Genomic DNA, 26995 nt, shown 5'->3' with positions numbered 1-26995 from the left:
TCTCTCTCTCTCTCTCTCTCTCTCTGGATGAAGGTCCTCTCCTCCCATTGGTGTCTGACAAGGCCATCCTTTGCTACATATACAGCTAGAGCCCTGGGACCCTCCGTGTGTGTGTGTACTTTAGATAAGTCCATAAAAATATTTTTTCTAGTGCTCATTTATCTTTTAACCTATGTTGTGCAGCTCTGAATATTGTTATTGCCCATTCTTCCACTTCCTGATCTATCAGAGAACACCAGAGCACTTTTTATTCTTTAGAAGAAATATACCATATGAAATACTCTAAACATAACTTTTAGTTTTAAAATCATAAATGCACCAAACACTGCTGTTTTTCTTTTTTAATAATGTTTATGGGATTTTTCCGATTTCTCTTGTGATATAAGAATATCTGTGATATAAGAATATCTGTAATCTCTGTTAAACATTGAGTGACTCTAATTTCTTGTTTCTTCTCTTCAACACTGACCATAAAACTAAGCATCTTTTTTTTTTGTTTTGTTTTGTTTTGTTGGTTTTTTGTTTGTTTGTTTGTTTGTTTTGTTTTGTTTTGTTTTTCGAGACAGGGTTTCTCTGTGTAGCTCTGGCTGTCCTGGAACTCACTCTGTAGACCAGGCTGGCCTCAAACTCAGAAATCCTCCTGCCTCTGCCTCCCAAGTGCTGGGATTAAAGGCGTGCGCCACCACCGCCCTGGCAAAACTAAGCATCTTAAATACTAGATTGCAACTAGACTTGAATCTATTCCTAATGAAGTGAAATTATGATGTAAACTTATCTGGGTCCATTGCACAAATACCAAAGCAACATAATGCTGAAGCACTAAGTAATAAACTATACTTTTTACCCCAGAGACCGGATCCCCCATCACTGCATCATGTATTGGATTAGGTAACTCCAAAACACCTCCACCAGGACAAGCAGGAAAGTGTGTTCCAGGATACAATGGTAAGTCACTACCTTGGTAATTTGAAATGTTCACTGTAAAGGAATTTGGCATTTTCTTATACCTAGTATATAGAAAGTATTTGCTTTCAAGAAACTGATACATTAGAAATGAATGCCCCAGTTTTTGCTATTAAAATTAATGCTATGGTCTTTTTTTTCCTTTTTATTAGATATTTTTTACATTTACATTTCAAATGTTATTCCCTTTCCTGGTTTGGTTTCCCATCTGAAAACCCTCTATCCCATTCCCCCTCCCCCTGCTTACCAACCCACCCACTTCCACTTTCCAGTCCTGGCATTCCCCTACACTGGGTCATAGAGCCTTCACAGGACCAAGGGCCTCTCTTCCCATTGATGTCTGACAAGGCCATCTGAAACTGTCCCGCAGTTTCATGAACTTGGGTTCTCTCAGGCAAAGGACTAAAGGACCTGAAAAATAGGGTTCGAGAACAAGAGAAACACAAAGCCAAGTTGTGCCCCAATCAAGGTTTCCTCTCTTTACTCAGAATGTCCAGAATATATATAGGTACCCAAAAACCAAATATCTAGGTTACAATAATATTTGCATAACATAAAGACTGTGGAAGGAGTCAGGAGCCAATGTCCCCAGTGGCTCAGATGTCTGCAGATGTCTTCAGGCAATGGGAGGTGTAGTATCTCAGCGTGAACTTCTCAGGCAGAGAGATTTGTCTTAGCTTCCCAGGTGGCAGCTTCAAGCTAAAACCACCAGGGTCTGATGGCTGAGCTGAAGGGAGGAGGTAACAGTTCCTCCTTGATTATTTAGAAAATAGCAGGGCTAAGGCATAATCAAACAACACAGTCCTGCACGGGAATTTTTATGGTGCCTTGATGAATATCACCTGTAGTACAATATCTACTGGCAAGTACCTTACCCGTCTTTGGGGTCATGTGCATCTAGTTTGAATTGTACAAACCGGGCTCATTTCATGTTTTTATATATATATAAAAAAAAGACACATCCACTCGGCACGTGCCCCTGCCTTAGGATGATTACCTTCCAGAGACCTAGCTTGTGTTCACAGGTTTCCAAAATGCACCTCCTTCCCTTGCACCCTTGCCAAGACATGCCTTTATTGCCTGCAAAGTCCATAAGCTGCCACAATCTCTTTGAAAACAGCCTTCTCTGATGTTCTCATAAAGCTGTGTGCCATTGTGCTGGAGATGAGTGTAGAAAACTGACTGAGTTGCAAATTACCAGCTCCAACTCTGGAAACTATTACCTAGAGAACAGGCCTCAATTCAAATGCAAATTAGTAAGTTCAGGCTAGCAACCTTGGGATTGCACTAGCCTTTTAGAATGCTAAAAACTGCAGAGGTAACCAAGTCTTAGTTCCAGGAGAATTTGAATCATTCATTTAGTTTCAGGAGAAAGCAATTTTTTGGATTAAGTGGGCAGAAGCAATTTCAGAGTGACAGAAAAAGCTGTCAGCTCAAAAACTAAAGAAAAAAGAAAAGAGAAAAAAAGAATTTTCAGCAGTGCGTTTAAGCACATTTACTAAGAAGGTTGTGGATCTGTGTCCACCTGGCATATTAATCTTTCAGGAAGCCAACGTGCTCCATCCTCTTTCTGAGAAAAAATACACATGGATCCTCTGCCCCAGACCAAAACAGGATCTGGGTCATGCCAGGTATTGGTCTTTCAATGGGTTATTTTGTTTGAATAGCTAAAATAATCAAGAATCTTTTAAGAATATGAGTTTGAAATTATTACAGGTAAAGTGTGCACTACTTACATATGTAATTTTATTTCTGATGACTCACATTTAATCTAAGATGTAAGTATTTAGAAATGAGTAAATTGAAATGCCTCAAGAGTGAATATCATTGCTATGGTAACAATGGTAATAGATTTTTAACAACATACAAATCACTGGGGTTTGCTTTGTTTCTTTGCTTCATTAAAAAAATGCTATAACTTATTCCATAATGCTCTTTAAGATTATTAACAAAGTTCTCGAATCTTGTTTCCTAAAATTAAATGCAGAGTAAAGGACTTTTAACAAGTATTTTTATTATCAGATATAATGACAATATTGTATCCTACCAATATTTGATTTTAATCTTATAGTAGTACCCATTATAGCTAAGTAATTTCTATAGGACTCCTCTCCTTTGTTGCAAAAATTTTAACTTTTTAACATTCACTTTTCTTACTTATAAATGCCTATTATAATTCTGTGGACTTTCTATTGTGACGTAATATAACAAAGCAGTTACACAGGCCCACAAGACAAAATGTGGAATGAAACCTCAGCTATTGCTGCTGCAATAAGACTCCTTTCCTCTTCCACATTATTATGTCTATTGTTATGTTCAGCTCATGCTTATACACTCATGTTTGGCTTTTTGTTGTAGAAAGATACCTGTTTTATAATTCTTTGACGTCTCTGACTTCTCCTGCTATGGGAAAATGAGCCCATATCCAATAAAATCTCTAAACTGAATGGTGGCCGCCTTCATGCTTTGATAGAAAACTTGCTTTGTGTTAGGATACTTTTAGGGTCACCAATTGAGCTGCATGTTAAACACATTTTACATTTTCCCTTAGTATTTCTGTTCCACTTTTATACCCAGTAGTAAGAAAGAGTTAGGCTTTGATGCCTCCTGGAACTTTAATACAGAAAATTCTCATTGTTCAAAAACTATTGGCTTCTGGAGGATGGATTAAACTACATCAGGGACTTTGTGCCTGATACACATTTGGCTTGTTTAATGGTTATACAGAACTTTGAAAGTATAATGTAACACATATCATTATAGTAAAAAAAGCTACTTTGAGGAAGGAAAAATACATGCACCTTTAATGCTTTTATAAAATATGTTTAGCTTACTTACATGTCTATATGGTCTCATAGAAATACAAATACTATTTGGGACTAGAAATTTTAGGACTGGTTTTAGAAAACACAAGAAAATATTTAACGTTTGGGGGTTAGTATTTGTGTTCACAATTATGTTTATATTTGTGTTCATATTTTTCTTTATAGTTATGATTTTGGACGACAACATGCAAAAACTGAAGGCAAGAAGCTTAGGAAATATTGTGGTAAAGTAAGCAGTTTTTCAAAAATTTTCTATTGATTATTTTGTTTATTTACATTTCAAATGTTATCCCTCTTCCCAGTTTCCCCTCCAAAAACCACCCATCCCACTTCCCGCATGCCTCCACAAGGTACTCTTCCTCCCTCCCACCCACTTCAGCCCCAACACCCTAGCATTCCCTTATACTGTCATTAAGCCTTCATAGGACCAAGGGCCTCCCTTCTCACTGATTCCAGATAAGGCCATCCTCTGCTACATGTAAGCTGGAGCCATGGGTCCCTTCACCTGTACTCTTTGGTTGGTGGTTTAATCCCTGGGAGCTCTGGGGGAGTCTGGATGGTTGATATTGTTGTTCTTCCTATGGGGTTGCAAACCCCTTCAGCTCCTTCAGTCCTTCCCCTAACTCCTCCCTTGGGGTCCCTACACTCAGTTCAATGGTTGGCTGTAAGCATCTACATCTGAATCAGTAAGGCTCTGGCTGAGCCTCTCAGGAGACATCCATATCAATTTTATTTTAATGTGACCATTAAAAGATTAAAATTTGGATACATTTAGGAGCACATTGATTGATTGCACTGGTATTACAAGTGATGAGTTGTGAAAATTATTCAGACTTAATTGTACTTTAAAATGGAAGTCCCTTATTAGATAACACATTCAGATAAAAATTAAAAATGGTATGTCTTGTTCTTTTAAAGAAATTTCTTTCCTCATTGGATGAATCATGTATAGATGGTAAAAGTATATCTTTATACAAGAAATATAAAACATCTCTGGAAACATACATACAAGTATCATTGTACTGATGGAGCAAGTTATAGTTAGGGACATGTGTGCGTGTGTGTGTGTGTGTGTGTGTGTGTGTGTGTGTGTGCAGATGCATATATGTGTGGGACTGTGAAAGACAGCCTGTTTTCTGATCGAGCTAGGTTTACACCCTGGAGACCCAGCAGGTGTTCTTGCAAGGAACAGAAGGCATTTGCCAGGCTCCCAGACACTAGGCTCCTGACAGGAGGCCTCAGCTCTCCATAATTCTGTGGCCACCAGTCACATAGGGCAACACCTCAAGCCCCTCCACAGATAGAGGACATGACTACAAAACACATAGCCTCAGGTCAGATCTCCATTTTAATGAGCCACCTAAAGGCCTGAAGAGCTTAGACAATTAAGCTCTCCTTCCCAGACACTCTTCCCTGCAAAAGGTATTTTACTTCAGGCCTTTTCTGAGAAAGGGGGGTATGGTTTCACTCATCAGAACTCTCTGCTATGACAATAGACACCTTAAAACCATGGACTGCCTCTTCTGATCAGGACCCACATGGAAAACATTGAGCAGATCTTCCTCTAAAGAGCTGCATCTAATCTCCCACAGGAGGCCTCTCTGCGCTCCCAGACATGGCCTCCACCAAGCCAAGCCTGGTCTGTCAAGCCAAGGGACTCTCTCATCTTTGTGGGGCCCTGCTGGAGAGGAGCTCTCCTTCCTCTCTTTTCCCTTCAGCCTGGCCCAGGATAGAGGCTGCCCAGTGGCCCCCCCACTCTGTTCCCAGTAGCATCTGAGGTGTCCAAGAGTGAGAACCTGTCATTCTGGCCTCTGGTAGGCCTGGACCCAGGAACTAGGGACCTCAGACTACACTTCCCCACCCTTGAAGCGGGGGTCCTGTGGCTTCTCACAGCCTGACACCCACCCGGAGGCAGCGTGGGGAATGAGCAGTCAAAATTTCCTGCACCCTAGCCCTGTGACAGACCAAAAGCAGAATACTACTTTAACCCACTATATGCATGTAATAACAATTGGTGAAGAAAAGAAGATGTGATTTCAAAAGGGAGGAAGGAAGCATATGTGGAAGGGTTCAGAGGGAAGAAAATGAAGGGAGAAATGATGTAATCATATTATAATCTCAATAATAATAATAATAAATACAAAGCAGTAAGTAGCTGGTATGCTCTCCTCTTGTTCAGAAGCACAGCAGTAATTTTCCAGGGTTCAGTCCTGGTGACATATCTGCCATGCTGGATCCACCGTGCTCCTGCAAGATTTTAATGCAGACTTCCTCCTTCTGCTTTCATCTTGGAATAAATACAACCCTCAGGGGCTTGTGTCACGCTAACATAAACAACCTGCTGTTTCAAATACTCTGCTAATATTTGAAAGGGCACCATATCTAGTATGAATGGATTTTTATACTTGATAGAGTTGACAAATACCTATGTTATCAGCTTCTATATTCCATATATTATATTATTAATTCATTGCTTCAGTATTTACTTGAAAGAAACATTACTGTAAAACAGTTCAGTGTTTCACAGTGACCATAACTTATAAATGTCACATTCTATTCTATTGAAAACATGTTCAATATTTTATCTGTATCATTAAGTTTGTGAAAATAAACTCTATGATGCTCATAAATTACTTAAGGGCATATATTTTTAAAACATGTTGCATCATTAACCAGTTTGTGATTGAATATTACTGTCCATTTTTGACATCTGGTTTATATTCTTAACTCAGAGAAGTATTTTCTTGGCTACAATTTTCTCTTAATTTTGTCTCTAAAGCAGTTCTTTTGCTGTCCTTTAAATTTTTATCTCCATTATGAAATTCAGTTCTTTTGGCACATTTATGATTATACCTAATGTAGTATTATGTATCTCTTTGATTTCTTCTTTTCTCATCATTGGATGATCTGTATTCTACTGAATACTTAACTAAATGTAAAAGTATTCAATCAAACAGTAGTGTAGTATTAAAATTCTCACAACAGTAAATACCACAATCTCTTGAAACATACTTCATCACTGCTCCTTTATTTATTTATTTATTTATTTATTTATTTATTTATTTATTTATTTATTTTTATTGTAGGTTGTGGGAATCACTGATCCTTTAACTGACAAAAATGCTGAAAATTGAATAAAAATATTTCAATTTACATTGATTATAAAATACTGTAGAGATAGTATAATAGAATCTAAAATGGAGTCGATTAGGTTGGTAGCTACATAATATATGACATTTAAGTAAGTGATACAGGCTTCCTTGTAGTTCTGATTAACAATTTTCACACCTTTATTGATATGTCTGAAATGGCCAGCTTCAATAGAATAAGTTCTTATGAGAAAAGAATAATACATGTCAGATCTAAAACAAGATTTGTTTTACAGTTTATTTCTTCCTAATGCATTTTATTACTTTCATCTTCAGATAATTCAAGGTTCCTTTCTTTTAATAAAATACATTAAATGCTATATATAAATTTACTTGAAATACTTTTATGCAAAATATGTATTCATGTATAATTATATTGTGCCCCATAAAATACAGGGAATCCATATAAAATTTTTAAAAAGATGAAACTTGTTATTTTAAAACATATTATACCTCATTAGACTAAATCAGTGCATATTTCTCTTGTTCTTATCAGTAACTATGTAAGGATTATGTTACCTTTTTAGGTATAACACATTCAAAAAGATGGAAAATTTTATTAGCCCTCGCCTATTCACATTTCTTTAAATCACATTTTACTCCTGAGTACATATCCATAAAACTCTATATTCTATCCTAGAAATGATCCCAGTCATATTTATTGCTGTTCTATTCACTATAGCGAAAAGCTTTAATCAACCTAGAGATTGATTGACAGATAAATGTATACTGAAAATTATACAAATATTCACATATACATAATACACTTACACATACTATAAACCACTGAAAAATCGTATTCCTTCAAATCAGATTCCATATCTCCATAGATCTGGTTATAGTTATGTTGCTGGAAGAATGGATAGAGAGAGCAGGGCTTGCTAGAGAAAAATGAAAGCCAATTTGTGGGTGGATGCTAACTTAGTTTATGGAAGTACACAGTTGTTGGAACTTTAAAAAAAAACTCTCTAGCAGCATACACTTTTATATAATCTAACTTTAAAAGCGTCATCTCTGTCAAACATGATTTTTTTTCCTTGATCTCTAAGATGAGATTTGAGGCTTCCATGGTTTTAAAGCATGGTTTATTTATATGTTCCCTCATTCTAATTACTGGTGGCTTTGCTCTACATAAATCCAGAAGAGGTAAAATACAGTACTATCATTCATAAGCTATAATTTTTCCTTATGGCCATTACTGTTATTTAAGTCCTTGAAGATAAGACAGCTAAAATCATTTCATGCTTAGCCTGGTGCCAGGGAGGAAAGGATGGTATTTTTCCTCTGTATCCACAGGAATTTAATAGATTCTGAGTTCTAGATTTAATTACAAATTATACAGATTCAATGTGTCATGCATGGTAGAATTTGATTTCTCCTTTTGCTTAATGATGAAGCAATATATTTGAAAATAAACTATATTATTTTACTTGTGGACAGTGACAGTGGAGTCCATCAGAAGAATGAGCACATGGATATCTCTTTTCTCTCCTTAACAAAAGAGCTTTGAGATTTTCATTAATAATTTATTTTTATCCATAAAAGAGGAAAACAACTTAAATCTCGATTTACATTTCACTACTATGACAATCAATTCATCAGCTGGAAACATTTGTGTAGTCCAGTGCCTGCATAACTTGTATTTGTAGGGTTTTTGTATTTTTAAATAAGACCCCTCCCTAAAACTTGTTTATACACTTTATGTATAAAAACAGTATTATATATGGGGGAGGGGAATAGAACAACCACGAACAAAACCCCAAAGCTTGTGGTAATTTTAGCTTCTTCCATTTGCTATATACAAATTATAGCATTCTAGAAGTCATTTCTATTTGGGTGTCTTCTTCAGAAAGCATTCTGGTGATGCCCCAACTCCTTGCAGGCCCCAGAACGAAATCAACAGGATCCCTGGGTCTTTACTGTTTAATGGCAATTACTTTCATTTATGGAATTTGCACTTCTCGTAGAAGCGAAAAGCACGTCCACGTGGCTGTTAGAAAATTCTTTTGATATTTGAAGCATACTGCAGCCAGTTAATTTAGTGCGGCAGTTATGGTGTGTGAGTAGCTATGAATACAAAATGCTCATGAATTTTAGAAGGTGCTCCTGTAATTGCATCCAGAGTTCCAATGTGCAGAAATAAAACTGTGAGTCAGTAATTTCCAGACAACAGACCGCAGTGCCTTTAAGATTTTAACTGCAATTGCCTCCCTTCGAAACACGAGGCTCACAGTTATTAAAGCCATTGGTCTCTGACTCTTCCCCTCTCCGGGGTGTACATGTTTTCTGACCAGGTCTATTGCTACTATGGAAAGTATGGCTTGCCCACTCCCTGATGCGTTCTTTTGACCTTGTCCCAGGGCAGCAGTAAGGACTGCAGGGAATTGTGTGGAGTTGTCCAAACGGCTTTTTCATTCACTGTCTGCCAATATCTTGTTCTACAGATATCGAACTCCTGACATTTAATGATGTTTGTTTACATCGTGACAGTTTCACAGTAGCTATTCATTTACTGGGCTCCCATCTAGGGAAAGAGCTGAGATTGTTTCCTTTTGGGGACATCCTCTGCCTTAGTATGCCTCAGGATTATAACTCTGCTCTCTTATAAATCTCAAATCTAGGTTTTAGTATGATCTTTATTGGCCTTGTAATAATACTGTGAGCGAGATTAAGAGAAACATCACATTCTCAATTTTGACATAAAAATGTACAGTAGCATCAACAGTAACGTTCCCAGAACCCACACAGTCTTTTGTTCTTCCAGAGAGAAGGAAATGTTTTGGACCCTCTCTTTTGGGAATACAAAGTAACTTTGTATTCAAATCTGAAGAAACACCAGACTCTGGACCACCTAGGCACTACCAAGTGTACAAACAGTGTTTCATTTCAAAAGTCTTCAGGAAGTAGGAGTTAGGTCTGCATTCTGAAGCCCAGGGTTTCTGCATAAAACAGAGAATAAAGTTTATAGTTCAAGAGGAATAGTAAAACATCTGGAAGCTTTGCATTTCGTCACGTTGGCAAGTCACTTTCTTATCTGTTTTTTAATGATTTCATATCACTCTGGTCTCCTCACATACAGGAATTGTTGCTGCCTTGACTACTTCTTTACCCATTCATTATGGTCTCTTTGAAAAGGGTATTATCCAAACTAAACTACTAATTTAAAATTAGAGGGAAAAAAATCTAATTTCACTCTACTTGCAAGAGCTAAGGAAAGTGTCACAGGGGAGCAGAACTTGAAGGATGAGAATAAAAACTAGCTAGATCACTTGAGTATTTTTGCATCTTTCATTTCTTCCAGCCCAGCATACTGTGTTCATTTTGTATAATATCAGAAAAAGACCCCATTGTACCATTATTTCAGAGGGAAGAATTGCTCTTCATGCTAGATAGTACTTAAGACATAATATAATCAAAAGTGCTTGCTTGGAATATTGCCAAAAATGTTGTCTCCATCTTGTCTGCATTTAATTTCTCTATCTATGTACCATCCATCTATTTATTATCTATCATCTATATACATATGTATCTGTCTGTCCCTCTGTATGAATGTGTGTATATACATGAATATATGTATATATGTGCATATATTAAAAATTTTTAACACTGAATTTTTTCTTCTGTTTTTCTCTAGTGCCATAATGGGTATTACTTCAATGTTCCCTGTTTAAATATCTTTTTAATATTCCATAGAAATCATCTGAATTTATCGAGATAGTGTAAGACCCTGTCCAGCCTTAGCTTACCAGAGACCCCCTGAGTGAATGGATGCAAAAAGCATGAGAATTTTAATGTTCCAGTTCACTGGGGCTGTCCTAGACCCTAAGGAGAGGTGTCAACGACCCCGCACAGCTTATTCAGTGAGTTTTTATACAATTTTCAGGACAGCAGCTATTAGACACAATGTGATTGGCAAAACAGTGTGACGTTTTAAGAAAACTTATTTTAAAAATATTTTTTAAAGGTTTACTTATTTATTATGTGTAAGTACAACATAGCTGTCTTCAGACACACCAGAAGAGGGCATCAGATCTCATTACAGATGGTTGTGAGCCACTATGTGGTTGCTGGGATTTGAACTCAGAAAGAGCAATCAGTGCTCTTAACTACTGAGCCATATCTCCATCCCAACAGTGTGACTTTTTAAACTGATTAGTCTTCAGGGAAATGAGGTTGCAAGAACTTCCCTTGTCTGAAGGTGGGCTAAGGTCCACCCTGCAGAATGTGTCCCCGCATTGGTTGGTTCTCACCCTGTGATCTGAGGAATGTTAATTAGCCTTTCCCTTCCAGAGAGTTCCACCACCTTTCCAACATTCCTGAGCTTATCTTATTAAGGAAATTCCTGGCCTCCCAATGTTTTTCTGAGATGTCCCTCTTTACTGGGATCTTAAATAACAAGGACACCCTGCTAGTGAAAAGCAGAGAGCATTCTACTCTTTTATCTTTAAAGAATGTTGGATTTGTAAATAGTTAGGCTGTTTTCTTGAGGTGTTTTACTGACTTGAGATAGCTCTACTTGTCATTTCTAACAAGGCACATCTTAAGTCCAGATAAAAATTTCATTTTGGAAGCCTTTGGAAGTACAGAGTTCAAATAACTGCTGTAAGACATTCTTTTCAAAGTATCTTGGGTATTCGCATTTCACATTGCTTAACAGAGAAGGTACTATTAACTCTAGCCTTCCTGCTATTTGTATTTGTAAATATTATATTTTTACACTTCATTTTATGCCAGGATCTCCATGCATCAGAGATCATATCTTATTTCATTGCATTATTAATGCATGACACGCTGAGTGAGGGAAAGTAAGCACTGAGGAAATAGTAAATCAACTAAATTAAAGAAGAAAATGAATGCCTGACTTAACACAAACGTGAATTTGTGAATGAACTTAACAGTTGAATGATTCCTCTGGTATCCTTTTGCTACTCATGCCTCCATTTTCCCTCCACAAACCACTTCTTCAATTAAGCAGCACCACTCCTGGTTAAGTACACTATAAATTCTTTTTTTAAAACTTTTTATTGGTTATCTCATTTATTTACATTTCAAATGTTATCCTCCTTCCAGGTTTCCTCTCTGCAAACCTCCATCCCATCCCTCTCCCCCTACTTCTATGACGGTGCTTCCTCCCAATTCCTCCTCCCAATTGACTCACTGCCCTAGCATTCCCCTACACTGGGGCATCAAGCCTTCACAGGACCAAGGGCTTATCCTCCCATTTGATGCCAAATAAGGCCATCCTCTGCTACATATGCAGCTGGAGCCATGGGTCCCTTCATGTGTATTCTTTGGTTGGTGATTTATAAATACATAAGTATAGTGCAAGCCAGGTGTGTTAGCACATGCTTTTAACCTGAGCACTTAGGAGGCAGGCAGAGGCAGGGGCAGGGGCAGGTTGATCTCTTGAATTTGAGACCAGCTTAGGCTACATATAGAATTCCAGGCTACGCATGGCCATTCAGCCAGACTCTGGTCTCATCAAACCACCAAAGGATACAGTTTCCAAATACTCAACTCATGCTTGTTCCAGTATATTTCTGTTTTCTGCCCTATAGTCCAGAAATGACAATCCTAAAAATCTTCATAATATCTCACTCAGATACTAAGTTTCATCATTAAGACCCTATTTGAAAGCAAAGTTTGTCACTCATTTGACCTTGTGAAATGCTTACTATTAGATTTTTCAGACTCCTATGGGTACATACTGTGTTCTACTAATTCTTAATTTACCTGGATTGATGTTGCTGTTGTTTTTCTCAAATTTTCTTCTTCCTCTGCCATAAACTTTATCTTGATTGCGCACTAATTTCTAAGCTTTTTATTCTTCTTAAACCCCCTTACATTCATGTGTGTTTATTTTCAACCTTCTAGACATAGGATTATTATTTATTTCTTTTTTATGTGTGCATGTCAAGCCAACACTGACCTTAAACTACTGATCTCCCTGCCTTTACCTTCTAAGTGCTTGGATTACAGACATCAGTCACACTACTTCAACAGACTTGGCTTCATCAACACTGTAAATGACAGCTCTGCTTTTCAGTGTGAAAGTCAACTTTGCCATCCCTGTACACCCCCAGTTAACTGAAACACAAGGCAACAGAAGTTGTTGGTCCAAAGAAGAGGCTGACTCATAATTCATGATATTCTCCAGGAGTGAGGTTTATTAGGATGGAAGGGCCTCAAGGCCATTAATCAAGCTTCAAGGTGACAGGGGGAGTGTTAGACAAAACCAAGATGATATATGCTAAGGTCTAATATGATAGTGCCTTAAAGGAAAGGAGTGTACGTGCTTCATTTTAATAAGAGATGAGCATAGTTTGTGTGTGTGTGTGTGCGTGTGTGTATGTGTGTGTGCTGGCAGAATGTGACGAAGCTCCACAAATGCTTAAACAGAATATTGCATTTTGTATAGATACAATAAGAAAAACACTTGTTTAACAATATGTTCCTCAGTATATACAGGTCTCATTATGGAGAATTCCTGTGTAGGTAGCTGGGCCCACATTCCTATGTTCCAATATTCTCTCTATTATCCTTACAGAGGTTTGGATGTCGGTCATCATTTATTGCCAGAGTTTTATTTTCTTTTGCCTGTAGTGTAATAGGAAAGTTATTTTGGAAACTCGCGTGTCTGTTTAAAAATGGCACTAAGAACTTTAGAAGGGGCTCTGTACCATGATGTTTTCTGTGGAAGCAGTTGAAAATGACCTCTTCAGTGTGCCCCATCCCCCATCAGAGTTATTCTCATTTATTTAACAGATAATCTGCTTCACTCTTTATTGTTGTTCCTCCTGGCCCTTTGTGGGATGTGATTTTCCACTTAATGTCTGTTTTCCATTTCTCCTTCTGGCATCTCCATGATGCCCTTAAATTGATTATTAGAAGTTGTTTTCTTCATGTTATATTGCAGTTGTTTAAAATTGACTTTTACTCCTCTTTGCAAATGTTAACACGCTGATCAAAAACAAATGAATAAAGCAAAGCCTTGGTGCTTCAGAAGAATTAGTGTAGTAAAGTCATTTGAAAGAGCCTAGGGGGTTATCACCTCCAGCCTGCTGCCTTTAAACAGATTAAGTGATGAGCAGCAGGGGTTAAGGTGCTGCACATAGCAATGAGTCAGCATTTCTCAAACTTTTGCTGTTGTTTTGCATTTTGGGAAAACTGAATACTTTCATGTGCATTTTCTGTAATTACATAATGTCCTGAAATAATAGCCTATTCCTGTTGTTTTTAAGAGAGGAAATTCAAAGTCCTAAGGAGGGGAAAGTTGAGATAACCATGGGGCAACTGAACTTGGTGCGAAAGGGAAGTGTTAGCTTGCAAACTCAGATTGGCAATCACAGCTGCTCCCACTTACATTGACATTATTTGATACAAGTGGGAATAAAAATCTGTGTCAGGAGTGGGTAACATCGGGATGGCCTTCTGACTATCTTACCCCATCTCATGCCCACGTGGAAAACTCTGTATGTGGTGGAGGTGACATGTAGCTTCATGTGGGCAGTAGCTGCATCTCCTTCACTTTCCCTTTTAAAGTTGTGACATCATCACTTGACTTAGTAAAAACATTTTTAACTGAATAAGTTGAAAGCCCTCATGCTGTACCTTATCTAAACTACCAAACTATAAAGCATCTAAAAGTTTTCTCTGTCCAGTAAACTACTTGAGTCTGCTTCTAGGAGATCTTATTAGGAGACTTAAGAATTTATTCAGATTTATATAAGAACAGATCATCAGTTCTAGAGGTTAAACCTTTCTGTGCAAATAATGCAAATTTGATAGAATAGAGGAAAGAATGAAGTACGTGATAGAATTGGTTGTATAGAGAAGAAATACAGAACCTGGTATCCCATGTATTCCATATTTCCATGCATTCATTAGAGTTATAAAATACATAAGGCTTAATGGTCATGAGAAGAAAGAAGATTATTTAGTGAAAAGCAACTTCAAGGCCTGGGCTGGGGTGGGGGTGGGGATAAAGATCACGAAGAAGATAAGACTGTCTAAATGAAAATATTCCATTATTCAGACAAAGTTGAAAATTGATACCTTGGTTCTTTTCAAAGAATGAAACTATTTTCCTATAAAAAAGTGTTTTTCCTAAGAAAATAATTCACTTAGTTTGATCAATTGCTAGATATTATGTTTTCTGCTAAAATCAATTGTTTACTTGTATCACAGTGCTGTGTGTTTGTGTGTGTGTATTCTCTATGTGCTTGTCCTGCTAAGAAACTAAGTAATTGTATTATGATATGGACTCTACTTAACCTCAAATTAAACATAATCTTCCTAGCAAAATTAGGGTCTGCATTTGAATGAATTATTTCATTATTTTAAAATAATAAATAATAATTATTTATTATTAAATGATAGTAACAGTTATTACTGATTGTCTTTATTATTTTATTCACAGTAATTTTATCTTCTCCATGTTTAAGGTTGCCGTTACCACCTGGCGCTTTTTCAGGACTCTGGAAGAATCAGGAAGCATTCAAGCACCTATACTTTGAGAAATTTCCTGTAAGAGCTTTAATATACTTTAAACTTTTTATGTGGTTTTATTTGTTGCCTAGTCACTGAAGCAACTTGCTTCCAGCATCATAGATCAAAAAGAACTCCTCAAGTTTAAACACACCAGTTTTCAGATCTCAGCGATAACAATGACCAAGTCGGATTTATCCAACTAAGTCATGTGGATAAATAACATCAGTCTCTACACACAGAAAATTTTCATCCACTCTTACTATGATATAAGAATATTTAAAAATCTAGTAAATTCTACTCCAATAATTTTGCACCTATTAGTGGAATCCTCTACATAGACTGAGAGCAAACAACCAGAGCTAAAAAATCATTAGAACCCTAGCCTTCTCTATGCTTAGTTATATGAGTTAAATCAAATGTATTATGTCTATCCTATTATCTGTTTTGTTAATGTTTCCCTTAATGTTTTTCTTTTAAATATCATTTTATTTTTAAATAGAGAGGTCATTAGAGACAGAATTCTTTTTTTTTAATTAGATATTTTCTTTATTTACATTTCAAATGTTCTCCCCTTACCTCGTTTCCCTTCTGAAAAAAATCCCCTATTCCTTCTCCCTTCCCCCTGCTCACCACCCTCTCTAGCTTCCTGGCCCTGGCATAGAGCCTTCACAGGACCAAGGGCCTCTCCTCCCATTGATGACCCACTAGGCCATCCTCTGCTACAAATGCAGCTGGAGGCATGAGTCCCACCATGTGTACTCTTTGGTTGGTGGTTTAGTCCCTGGGAGCTCTAGGGGTACTGGTTAGTCCATATTGTTGTTCTTCCTATGGGGCTGCAAACCCCTTCAGCTCCTTGGGTCCTTTCTCTAGCTCCTTCATTGGGAACCCTATGCTCAGTCCAATGGATGGCTGTGAGCCTCTTCTTCTGTATTAGTCGGGCACTGTCCAAGTCTCTCAGGAGAGAGCTATATCAGGCTCCTGTCAGTCAGCACTTGCAGGCATCCACAATAATGTCTGGGTTTGGTGACTGTATATGGGAAGGATCCTCAGGTGGGACATTCTCTGCTCCACACTTTGTAGAGACAGTATTCTTAAAGACCTGCCCCTTGCCCCAGTAACCTGGATCAGTAGTTTTTCTTCCCGTGTGTCAGAGTGTCATTCATTTATTACCCCGTGCCAAGGCAATGGATGCTGTGTTCATTGGCAACAATTTTGAGAGTACAATCCCTATCCTACCTTCACCTTGTCCTTATAATGGGCGAGGAAAAAAATTGATGAATGATGAGACTATCATAAAAACAATGAGTCCAAGTACTTAGTATTCCATCACTATTATGTGTGAAGGAAAGATAGATGCCCCACTTAGCGAGGCAAATGGCAAGGAGTAAGATAACTTTCTTTAGAAAGTCATCTGGGAGTCAAGTGACCTCAACAGCCAAGATTAAACATTCCCCTGGTTGAGTGTGGCAGAAATATTTGTCACTTGACTTGACTCCAGTCATCCAATTCAGTCTACGTTCATGGGCCACACATAATTCATCGAGTACTGATACAATTCATTATCACCTGGTCATGGCAAGCAGTATGTACATGTGGTTCAGCATGCTTACCTTTAAGATCAAAAGCCCAAGTGCATGGCCAAACTCCATGAAGTACCTCTTCATTTTGACTTGATTCTTGAATCCAGGCCTCTCATCTACAGGCTTAATAAAAGCATGTGGCAAATAACTTAATCAGAGTTCATGTAACTTAGATGTGATTTGGCTGAATGCTGGAACAGAAATGGCCTGCCCTTCACTATTTTTCTAGATGGTCTCTTCTAACTACAGGACATGATAAGAACTACAATTCCCAAGAGCTTATGATGTGTCTCATTTTGCCCTCCACTTTACACACCATTTTGTAGAGTTTGCTGAAGTCTGGAAAGAAAGACTGTATTAATTCATTTAAGAGAGGATCATACCAAGTATTACTAAGGTTAAGAAATACAAATAGTTGCCATTTTGGATTTGTTTTAGAGACTATGCTTAAAGATGAGTATCAAATAAATTAGAAATATTAAAAAATAATATATATCTTTCTTTGTACTTTTTACTCTTGATTCTTCTTTTTACTGTGATTTGCAAACCAACAAAGACATATTACTTTGATATTGGTGAAATGTTATATTTCTTATGGATTATTAAACTTTATTGCAGCCTGAGTTCCATCCCAGTCAATGTCAATAAATTAGTGACATCTTTCTGGTTTTCCTTTTGCTTTCATGAAATTGTAATGGATGTTAGTAATCATATAGACTGAGCCATAATCCTTAGCATTTACAGTGTGCTTTCAGAGCTTCTTTTGGTGGTTAAGGCTTGAAGACAGCCTCCCTGTTCTTGACATCTAACTTCACATTTTGATCAGAGTCCCATGCAGAGGTTCCTTCTGTCATTTGCTTATAGAGTTCATCAAACCTCTAAGTCTGGACCACAGTAAAATGTTTTTGTTTTTTTTTTTCCAATCATTCACACTTTCTTTTCTCATGAAGGTAGAAATGGACTGGACCAGGGTAGATTTGGAATAATTTGTCAAAGGATTCTCTTTCATCTCTTCAAAATATGCCTCTTGAAATGTCTTACCCAGTACTGCTTCATCTAAGTTTTTTACCCTAAAGTGCATTACCTTGTAGATTTCATGGTTTAAGTCCCTAATCATAGCTTCATAGAAGAGGAAGAGAACCTGGTATCTGTGTTGAATTTCCCATAATTCCACATGGTCAATACAAGATCTCCAACTTACTTTTTCCATTGATGAAGATTTCCAAGTATTCATCCCAGGGACCTGGATCTCAGAGCACCTGGCTCATCCTATAGAAGTGGTAGTGGGGAACCATGCTGTTTTTAGTATTTCCAGCCACATAACAAAACTTACAGTTATTTCTCCAGAAAGATGAAGATGGTGGCAGCAGCTGAGCAGGAAGATGGGTCCTTAGTATCCTTGAAACTGGATCTCATTGGCTCTGGCCATACCTGATGTCTAGGGTGGCCACGCCCACTTAATAAAGGGTGCTGGTGTTAGATGACGGCTCACTGGCATATCTCTACATTCCCATTCTGTTCAATAGTGTCCACGACTTCTTGAATCAATGTTATCCTTGATTTAGTATAAGTACAAATGAGGATGTCATTTGGCTTGGCCTTGAAAGTCTGAACCTGCCTTCAGTTGTCTACAGTTGCAACCTGCAGGGGATCCCTGCCTTGCTTCATCTTTCAGTTTTATTTGTTCATTTCTGGAATCAGGACCAATAGTGTCTCAGGATGGAAGGTCCAGTCCCTAAAAGCTCTAGTTGTGAGTAATTCCAAGACTGAATTGCTCACTTTTCTGTAATATCTATAGAGAGCTTTTGAAATATATACAATTTAGATAACTTTATTAAAAAACACCATTGTAACACCAAAATATATCAGAATTATTGAGCCATTACTTCTCTATTAAAAAATTAATTGGGTTCACAAATGTTAAAATTCTAAGTTTAGACACTGAACATGAATATTTTAACCTTTTTTCTTGTTGTTAGAGGAGCAAACCCACTCTAGTTAATCTCAAAACCCTGTGAAAATTGTTGAGTGCTCAAAGTGAATCTGTTTAGGTCCCATTTTATGTTTTACCCAGCTTTAAGATGATCCTACCTTTACCTAGCACTGTATGTTAACTAAATATATGTATTTTCATTTTCAGGGATACTATGACACTATGGATGCTGGCTACATGGATGAAGAAGGCTACCTATATGTAATGTCCCGAGTGGATGATGTAATAAACGTTGCAGGCCACAGGATTTCTGCAGGGGCTATTGAGGAGGTACTCATGAACGCTGCTATTCTGTACCACATAGTGACTATGCAGGGCTATGAACTGAAGAAATACTGAGCATCACCTGAAAACTGATCATGCCTTTATTAGTGAGAAAGGCTAGGCTCTTTTCTCCCCAATTCCTACCTCTCTGTGTCTCTCTGTCTCTTCTTCTCTTGTGGATTTCCAGTTCTCCACGTTCACCTTTTCTTCCCTCCATAGTAGGTGAGTCATTTATAAGCAACTACACATACTTGTTCATTGTGGGTATGCCTGTGAACATTTGCTGCTGCTTACCTGAAACTTGATCACCTCCAGCATCGTGGTTTAACATTCTTTTGTAATTAAGCTTGCTTTTAGCCTTTAGATGATTTGAAATTTTTTTCTCTCAATTCTTGGAATTTTTTTTCCAGTGTTGTTCATAGAATATCCAAAATTGTTCTTTTACCATTTAAATTTTTACTAAAATAGGGTAAATATATTTCACTGTATAAAATCTGAGTTTTTATATTTGTATAGATTCTTGCATCCACCACTATAGAACATAATATAAAGAACTCCAACAGTGTAGCTGAATTATTTAATATCATCTTCATATTCTGATCCTCATAATTCTTGACAACCCTGGATTTTCTTTGTTCCTAAAATAGTGTTTAATGTAAAATTTCATATTATTTAATCAGTGGTTCTCAACTTTTGGGTCACAACCCTTTTACAGAGGTCACACAAGACCACCAGAAATCAGAGGTATTTTCATTATGATTCACTACAGTAGCAAAATTACAGCTATAAAGTCACAATGGAAACAGTTTTATTGTTGGAGGTCAACACAACATGAGGAACTATATTGAAGGGTGGCAGCATTAGGAAGGTTCAGAAGCATTCATGGCCTTATCGGCCACAAATCAGCTGATGATATTTGAGTGGTCTGTGTTTTAGCTCATCTGTTTCTTTAGTCTAGGTGTTGGTCATGTCTCCTGTACCAGGCTGTATTGATTCTGTAGCTCTAAAGTGTATCTTAGGGTCCACTAATATGTTCTCTGCATTTGAAACTCTTTCTCAATATTAATTTAGTGACTATAGCTCTTCAGCTTTTACAGACATGATAAGTCTTTCTGTAGCTCCAGTGGATCCATTCACCAACGTTGATTGCTATAGAAAAATCCATAGCCATTAAATATATCGGCTGCCTTGGGAAAATTTATATCTAAATGACTTTGACTTTCTAACCCATAAGCTTTATGTGTTTCCTTATTGCTTTTATATTTTATATTTCCATAATATATTTGGTGAACATGCAATGTTTAGCTATGGAAGGTAGGATATATTTTTAACGTAGTTCATGAATAACCATCACAAGTAAATGTAAAGATTCTGGACTCTTCTAAACTTTTAAGTACACTGCTATGTTGCTAACTCCATGTAATTAATTCTAAATAGATTTTTTTGTCTTAGGTAATGTAATATTGTGTGTATACACTCGATATTGTCTGTGAATGTAGTTTCTTTTATTAATATTAGGTTCTTATGCTTATTTTTCTGCTCTTTGGGAACTGGCTGAAATTTCCCATGTAACTCTAGTCAGAGTAGTGAAAGCCAAAAAGGTAGGAAGAGGGGGGTGGAATTATTTGTGGGTTAACTTAGGCTGGGGCAAGGCCAGTTTTATGTTTGCTTGTTTGTTTGGTTGGTTGGTTTTGTTTTTTGAATGTATGGCTTACACAGAAGAGCAGATATTCTGAAGCCTTTCAAAGTCGTACGTTTCTTTATTCCATACCCGAAACATGAGGGGATTTTGTCTCTGGCATTCACCTTTACTCTTAGACATGAAACACAGATGACAGATGTCCAAGGACAGGGTTCTCTGTGAAGTTTTCAGCTCTCAGACTCCTCCATATTTTATCCGCATCATTTTATCCACATCATTTTATCCACTTCATATCCGGTATTTCTACCCTTGCTCTTGGTCTTATGGATTTCGTTTCAGGATAGTGTGATTGTCTCTCCCTTTTGCCTTCGCAGTTTTCCTGCAGCAACGTACCCTCTGTGCCTTAATTGTTTAGCATGCCCCTTTGATTGGCTGCCGGGATAAAGTACTGACTTTAAAACTAACTACAAAATCCAAATGCCAAGCCTCCATTCACTCTAGCTTCCTGTTCTACACTAGCTAGCTTGTTTTCTGTGAGATAAGCTTATGCTTCACTTTGCCATTGTGTTACCTGGGTTCTTCCCTCTGTGCCCTTAAGTATGACACCAACAGTGAGAGGACAGATAGGGTCTGTGTGAACCTTGTCACTTCCTGGAGTAGAGCTGGCCAAGTCCGCAAAGATCCATTCTCAGGGTCTTGATGGATCCCATTAGGGAAGGAAATTAATCATGAGTCTCTCTTATGCTTTTATCATAGAGTAGAGAGACTCCTCATCTTCCTTCCAAAGGTTGTGTTGTTTGATCATGAGGGAAATAAAAAGAGAGATTCAGCTTAGTTGTGTTTGTTTGGGGTGGAGTGTGGAGGGTGTTGCAGTCAGGAATCGGACCTGGGTTCAATAGGAATACCACACTGGCTGAAACTAAAGGAAAAAATACAGTCACTAGTGTGTGTGTATGTGTGTGTGTGTGTGTGTTTGCGTGCATGTGTGCGTGTGTGTATGCGTGTGTGCATGTGTGTGTATGTGTGTATGTGAGCGCGCGTGTGTATTTATAGTTGACTTCTGAAATATAGTTGATTTCTGAGAGCTTCATAAAACACTCAAAAATGGCAGTTACCTTAATTTTGCCATTTGTATATATATATATAATAAAATTTGGTTGAGAAAGGTATTTTATAAGCATGAAACATCTTATAGGTTATTTTAGCTTATCAGAGTTCATTGTAATTAGAAAAGGTAAAGTAGATCTAGTTATTCAACATTTTTTTTCCTATAGCAAAAACTCCAGACTATTACATTGAGTAAACAAACGAGAATGCCTAGGCTCACATGATCAATAAGTCAGTGTATCAGGATCAACACATTCACAAGCCCCATCCTTCTTATAATTAGCAGGTTCATCCTCTCTAATGGCCCTGCCCAAGTCATGCCAAATTTAAAAATTTAATTTTTCTTGTACTGATGACTGTACTTTTTCCTTTAGAGACAGTCAGTGTGTTATTTTTGAATAAAAATATCATTAAATGTCCTAGAACATGCAACCATTATTTTATATTATAATAATAGTATCTTGTTTTTAGATGGGAGCATTTTCTCATAACCTAAAATAGAAATTTTTTGCTTCAATTTTCAAACTGTTCTCAAATGGTGGTTCGGGTTGCATGAACATTTAATTTCTATTTCTTGCTTCTAGAAGATTAGCACCAAAATTTATACGCATTTCTTGGAGCTTAGCTAATCAAAATATGAAGACGCTGTTCACATAGCTTTTATCAACCAATTTTCATAGTTTCCTTACTTTTAGAATGAAAACTGTTGTATGCAATTATATGTTGTGAATTTTTATGTCTCTACTGATATCCTTCTCACTGTGTGTAATAGCAGAGTTTAGGCAAGCTGAAATAAGCAGATAAAGTGGAAAAATCAAAAGAACAGGACAGTGTTGTTGACTTCCAAAAGAAACATTGTTATAGGGTTTTAGAATATTTCTTAGCCCATTAATCTAACATCTCTCATTATATAAATAACTAATTAACTTTTATTGAATATTTATGCTTAATTATACCTAATCACTTCATTTCATATCTGGCTTGTTTTTCCTTAATTTGGAATCTCCTGTAGAGTGACTTACTGGCATCTCTCTGATAAAATCTCTTGGAAAGTTATAGAGAATGTGCCTGCAATCTTCTCTCTAATGATTTTGCTATCTCTTATCGACATACCCAATTTTACTATCTAGTTTCTACTTTTTTTTTTTTTTTTTTTTTTTTTTTTTTTTTTTTTTTTGTGAGGAAAGCTCGGTTGTTAACACTACTAGAAATAGAAGCAACATGTTTTAGTAAGAAGTAATTCAATCAGTACATGACTTCTAATGCTAATAAGACAAGTTAATACTATTAACTTGTTTTTAAATATCTACAGTTTGTAATAACCAGAAATTTATGGTTTAGTGTGTTTCAAAAGAATTCAAGGTTCTTAAGTGTACTGAAAAATTCATTTATATAGAAGTAATAACTAAATGGTTTTTAATAGGGTAAAAATACCTATCATTTTTAGTTTTACTAAGTAAAACTTTTAACTTTTTTGTTATTTAAATTGAATTCTTGTTTTTTTTTTTTTTTTTTTTTTTTTTTTTTTTGAGACAGGGTTTCTCTGTACAGTTCTGGCTGTCCTGGAACTCACTCTGTAGACCAGGCTGGCCTCGAACTCAGAAATCCGCCTGCCTCTGCCTCCCAAGTGCTAGGATTAAAGGCGTGCGCCACCACCGCCCGGCTTTAAATTGAATTCTTAAATTCAAATTATATTAGTTCCTTTTTCCTTTTATTCCCTTTAACCCCTCTCAAATAACTTTTTCGTATCCATGGGCGCTTCTCATGTAAATCTATACCATTTCTATCTCCATGTCTATCTGTATTACTTATCTACCTCTCTGTCTTGATACATATATATCAATATATATCTTTATTTATATATATATATATATATATATATATCAATGTCCCTATATATTTATTTTATATTATATTTATATACAGTATAGTATAATAAATAATAAAATTGTAGTATATATAAATACATATATTCATATTTCTGGGTCTATTTAGTATTGTTCGTGTGTATAAGATTTTAGGGCTGAGCATTTGGTATTGGATAGCCAATTAGAAGGCTAAATAAAAATTTAAAAGGGTATTAAATTAGTGAATGTGAAATCATCAGATAGTATATGAAAAATTACTGTCAGAAATATTTGAAAAAAAATCTGTTCTTTCCGTTCTTTGTACGAGAAAATGAAGCTGTCTCATAGTTTTTATAAATGTAAAAGGACATTATTCTTGCAGATCCCTGTACAAGAAATAGCCTTCTGTGTCTAGTTAGTAATAAGATCTATTTTAAACACTGATTAATCTTTCAAAGCCTAGAAAGGAGCTAGAGAACTGAGAAACTTGGAGAAAGTTCAAAGCATTCTTGTGAAAACTGTGACATAAAATCTCTAGTTCAGTGTTAGTGTGGCAACCTGAGCAGGAGCCAGTGTGAGGCCTTTCACCCAGCTCGCTCTTATACTGTAGACAGTGTTCGTGGGAAAGAAGTTGGACTTTCAACCTTCATTCTTTCATTTGTAACTAAAGTTTCAGGTTGTTAATTAATCTAATAATATCCCTGGCAGTATGGGAATCCACTGTCAAAACCGTGCCTGGGCAGCCCAGGGCAGTGTCTTTGTACATTTCTCCCAGGAAAGGTCAATTTGATCAAGTATAGTTTTCTTTCTTTCTTTCTTTTTTTTTTTAATTAGATATTTTCTTTATTTACATGTCAAATGATATCTCCTTCCCAGTTCCCCCTCTGATAAAAAAATAAAATAAAATAAACCCTGTTCCCTCCCCCCCGCCCTCGCCCTTCTCACTAACTCATCCTCTCCCACTTCCTGGCCCTGGCATTCCCCTACACTGGGGCATAGAACCTTCACAGGACCAAGGGCCTCTCTGCCCATTGGTGACTGACTTGGCCATCATCTGCTATTCATGTACTGCTGGAGCCATCAGTCCCACCATTTGAACTCTTTGGTTGATGGTTTAGTCCCTGGGAGCTCTGAGGGTACTAGTTAGTTCATATTGTTGTTCATCTTAAGGGGCTGCAAACCCTTCAGTTCCTTGGGTCCTTTCTGTAGCTCCTTCATTTGGGGACCCTGGGCTCAGTCCAATGGATGACTGGGAGCCTCTGCTTCTCTATTATTCCACTTACAGTGCCCGATTAAGTACACTGTTTTCAACTTAGCTATTTTGTTTGTTATTTTTAAGAAGGATTATGCTAATATAATAGAATATATTGCTGTGTAGTGCTGTGTTCTCTCTAAAGACCCATAGCAATTTCGGTTCCCTACAATGTTAAAGACCAAAAGATATAGAGAATGATTGTTTTGAAATATTTCTTTTAACATTAAAATAATTAAAATATTTTAGCCAAAATTCTATCCCCTTTCCTCTATGCTTTCCAGCTTTCTCATATGCACCCCTCTAACTCCTCTCTTCTTCCCTTAAATTCTCTTAAATTCATGGCACCTATTTTTATGGTTATTATTGTTCATATAGTCATGATATATATGTGTGTATATATGTATATATGTAAATCTAAATGCAATCTATTGAGTCTGTTTAATGTTGCTTGTGTGTGAAATTCTTAAAAAAACATAACTTCAAAACTTGATTATGTTTCCTTCGGGACTTAGGATCTTATAAATTCATTCAAGTGGCTTATAGAAAACTGGCTGTATTTGGAACAGCAATGACGGTTATTTACCAAGAGAGTTGTGTTTTAAGTAGTCCTCTTGTCTTATCTCCTTAATGCAAGTCCATTGACAGTGGTTCATTGGCTTCATGTGGAAGTGATGCACGGACAGAGCTTTCACACTCCTCCTCGTGGAATTCTGATTGATTTATTGATCTCAGATGTTGTCAACATCCATTTTGATGCCTTTCTCTTAAATTGTCCATTTAAAACTATCATTCTCGATGCAAATGCCATTAATAGAAAAACTAAGAAAGCCTCCTCTTTTCTTTTCTTTTCTTTTGTCTACATTTTATCCAGTGTTTCAATGTCTTTTATTTAGAGCTGACATGAGTTTCTGGAAAAATGAAACATTGTGATATTATATTCCAGGGAACTGTGTGACTTATTCACAAAATAAGCTTGGCTTTTAAAAATAACCAGCAGTTTTCTAACCAGTTCAACATGTATTCTCTTTAAAGATAGAAAAACAAAGCAACTGAATGGTAATTGATGAAAAGTACAATGGGTAAATTTTGGTATTTATATTTGGTTACATATATTGTCTTACTTGTTACACAACCAAATATGTGAAAAAAGTATTCAATAATGTCTTTTGATTAGATAACACTAGCATTTTACTAACTAATTGCAGAGGCTTGAGGCACTGTTGAACACGTTGTTGATGGCAATTAGCTCTAGATAAGCAAGTAGAATAGCTATTCCTCAAATAGACACTATCTATCCTACCAAATGTGTGTGTGTGTGTGTGTGTGTGTGTGTGTGTGTGTGTGTGTGTGTGTGTGTGTGACTTGCTCTGGGTAAGTGTTTTGTTGCCAAGACTGGCAACCAACTATAGTAACTACCTAGGAAAATCAGGCACTGTTATGTCTATATTTTCAATATATGAATTTTAAAAGTAAGATTCCAAAAATGTGAAACAGTTTGGAGTGCCTACAGACAGAGAATGAATTCTTTTTTTAAAGCACAAATTTACTATGCATTGTTCTCAGCTGTGTGCATGGAAATTCTTACAGTCCAGGAGTTCAGAGAAGTGGTGCAGTCATGACGTGTATATCCAAGCAGGACCATGTGACACATTGGATCTGTACCAAATGATTTTGTTTTTCTTGAGTATTCTGAGAGTTTTGAAAAAGGAAACTGCAGTTTCACTATGGCTTCATAAAAGAAAACAATATAACAGCAGCAAAAATCACTTGGATCTTAAAAGTGGCACACTCCCAATTTTGTTGTGTCTTGTTTTATTTGGTCTTTCTTTTTATTCCACTTTGCCAGTTGCTTCTCTCTCTCTCTCTCTTTCTCTCTCTCT

At 36.7% G+C, this 26995-nt stretch overlaps 1 protein-coding gene and 1 pseudogene across 3 annotated transcripts in view; one reads left to right on the top strand and one right to left on the bottom strand.

Annotated features, from left to right (window-relative positions):
• The window catches only part of Acss3 (acyl-CoA synthetase short chain family member 3), a 353004-nt gene that overhangs the window by 319534 nt on the left and 6475 nt on the right, over positions 1 to 26995 (top strand). For all 3 annotated transcript variants that reach the window (XM_031348853.1, XM_031348852.1, XM_031348851.1), the window contains 4 exons: positions 850 to 945; positions 3954 to 4017; positions 15382 to 15463; positions 19148 to 19270. In XM_031348853.1, the coding sequence (XP_031204713.1) occupies positions 850 to 945; positions 3954 to 4017; positions 15382 to 15463; positions 19148 to 19270 (365 nt within the window). The remainder of the gene's footprint in view (positions 1 to 849; positions 946 to 3953; positions 4018 to 15381; positions 15464 to 19147; positions 19271 to 26995) is intronic.
• LOC116076478 lies at positions 17778 to 18675 on the bottom strand (annotated as a pseudogene).

The sequence above is a fragment of the Mastomys coucha genome, unplaced genomic scaffold (assembly GCF_008632895.1).
Source record: "Mastomys coucha isolate ucsf_1 unplaced genomic scaffold, UCSF_Mcou_1 pScaffold4, whole genome shotgun sequence".
NCBI lineage: Eukaryota > Metazoa > Chordata > Mammalia > Rodentia > Muridae > Mastomys > Mastomys coucha.
Note: the sequence above shows the minus strand (reverse complement) of the source record. Positions and strands in the feature narration are given on the sequence as shown.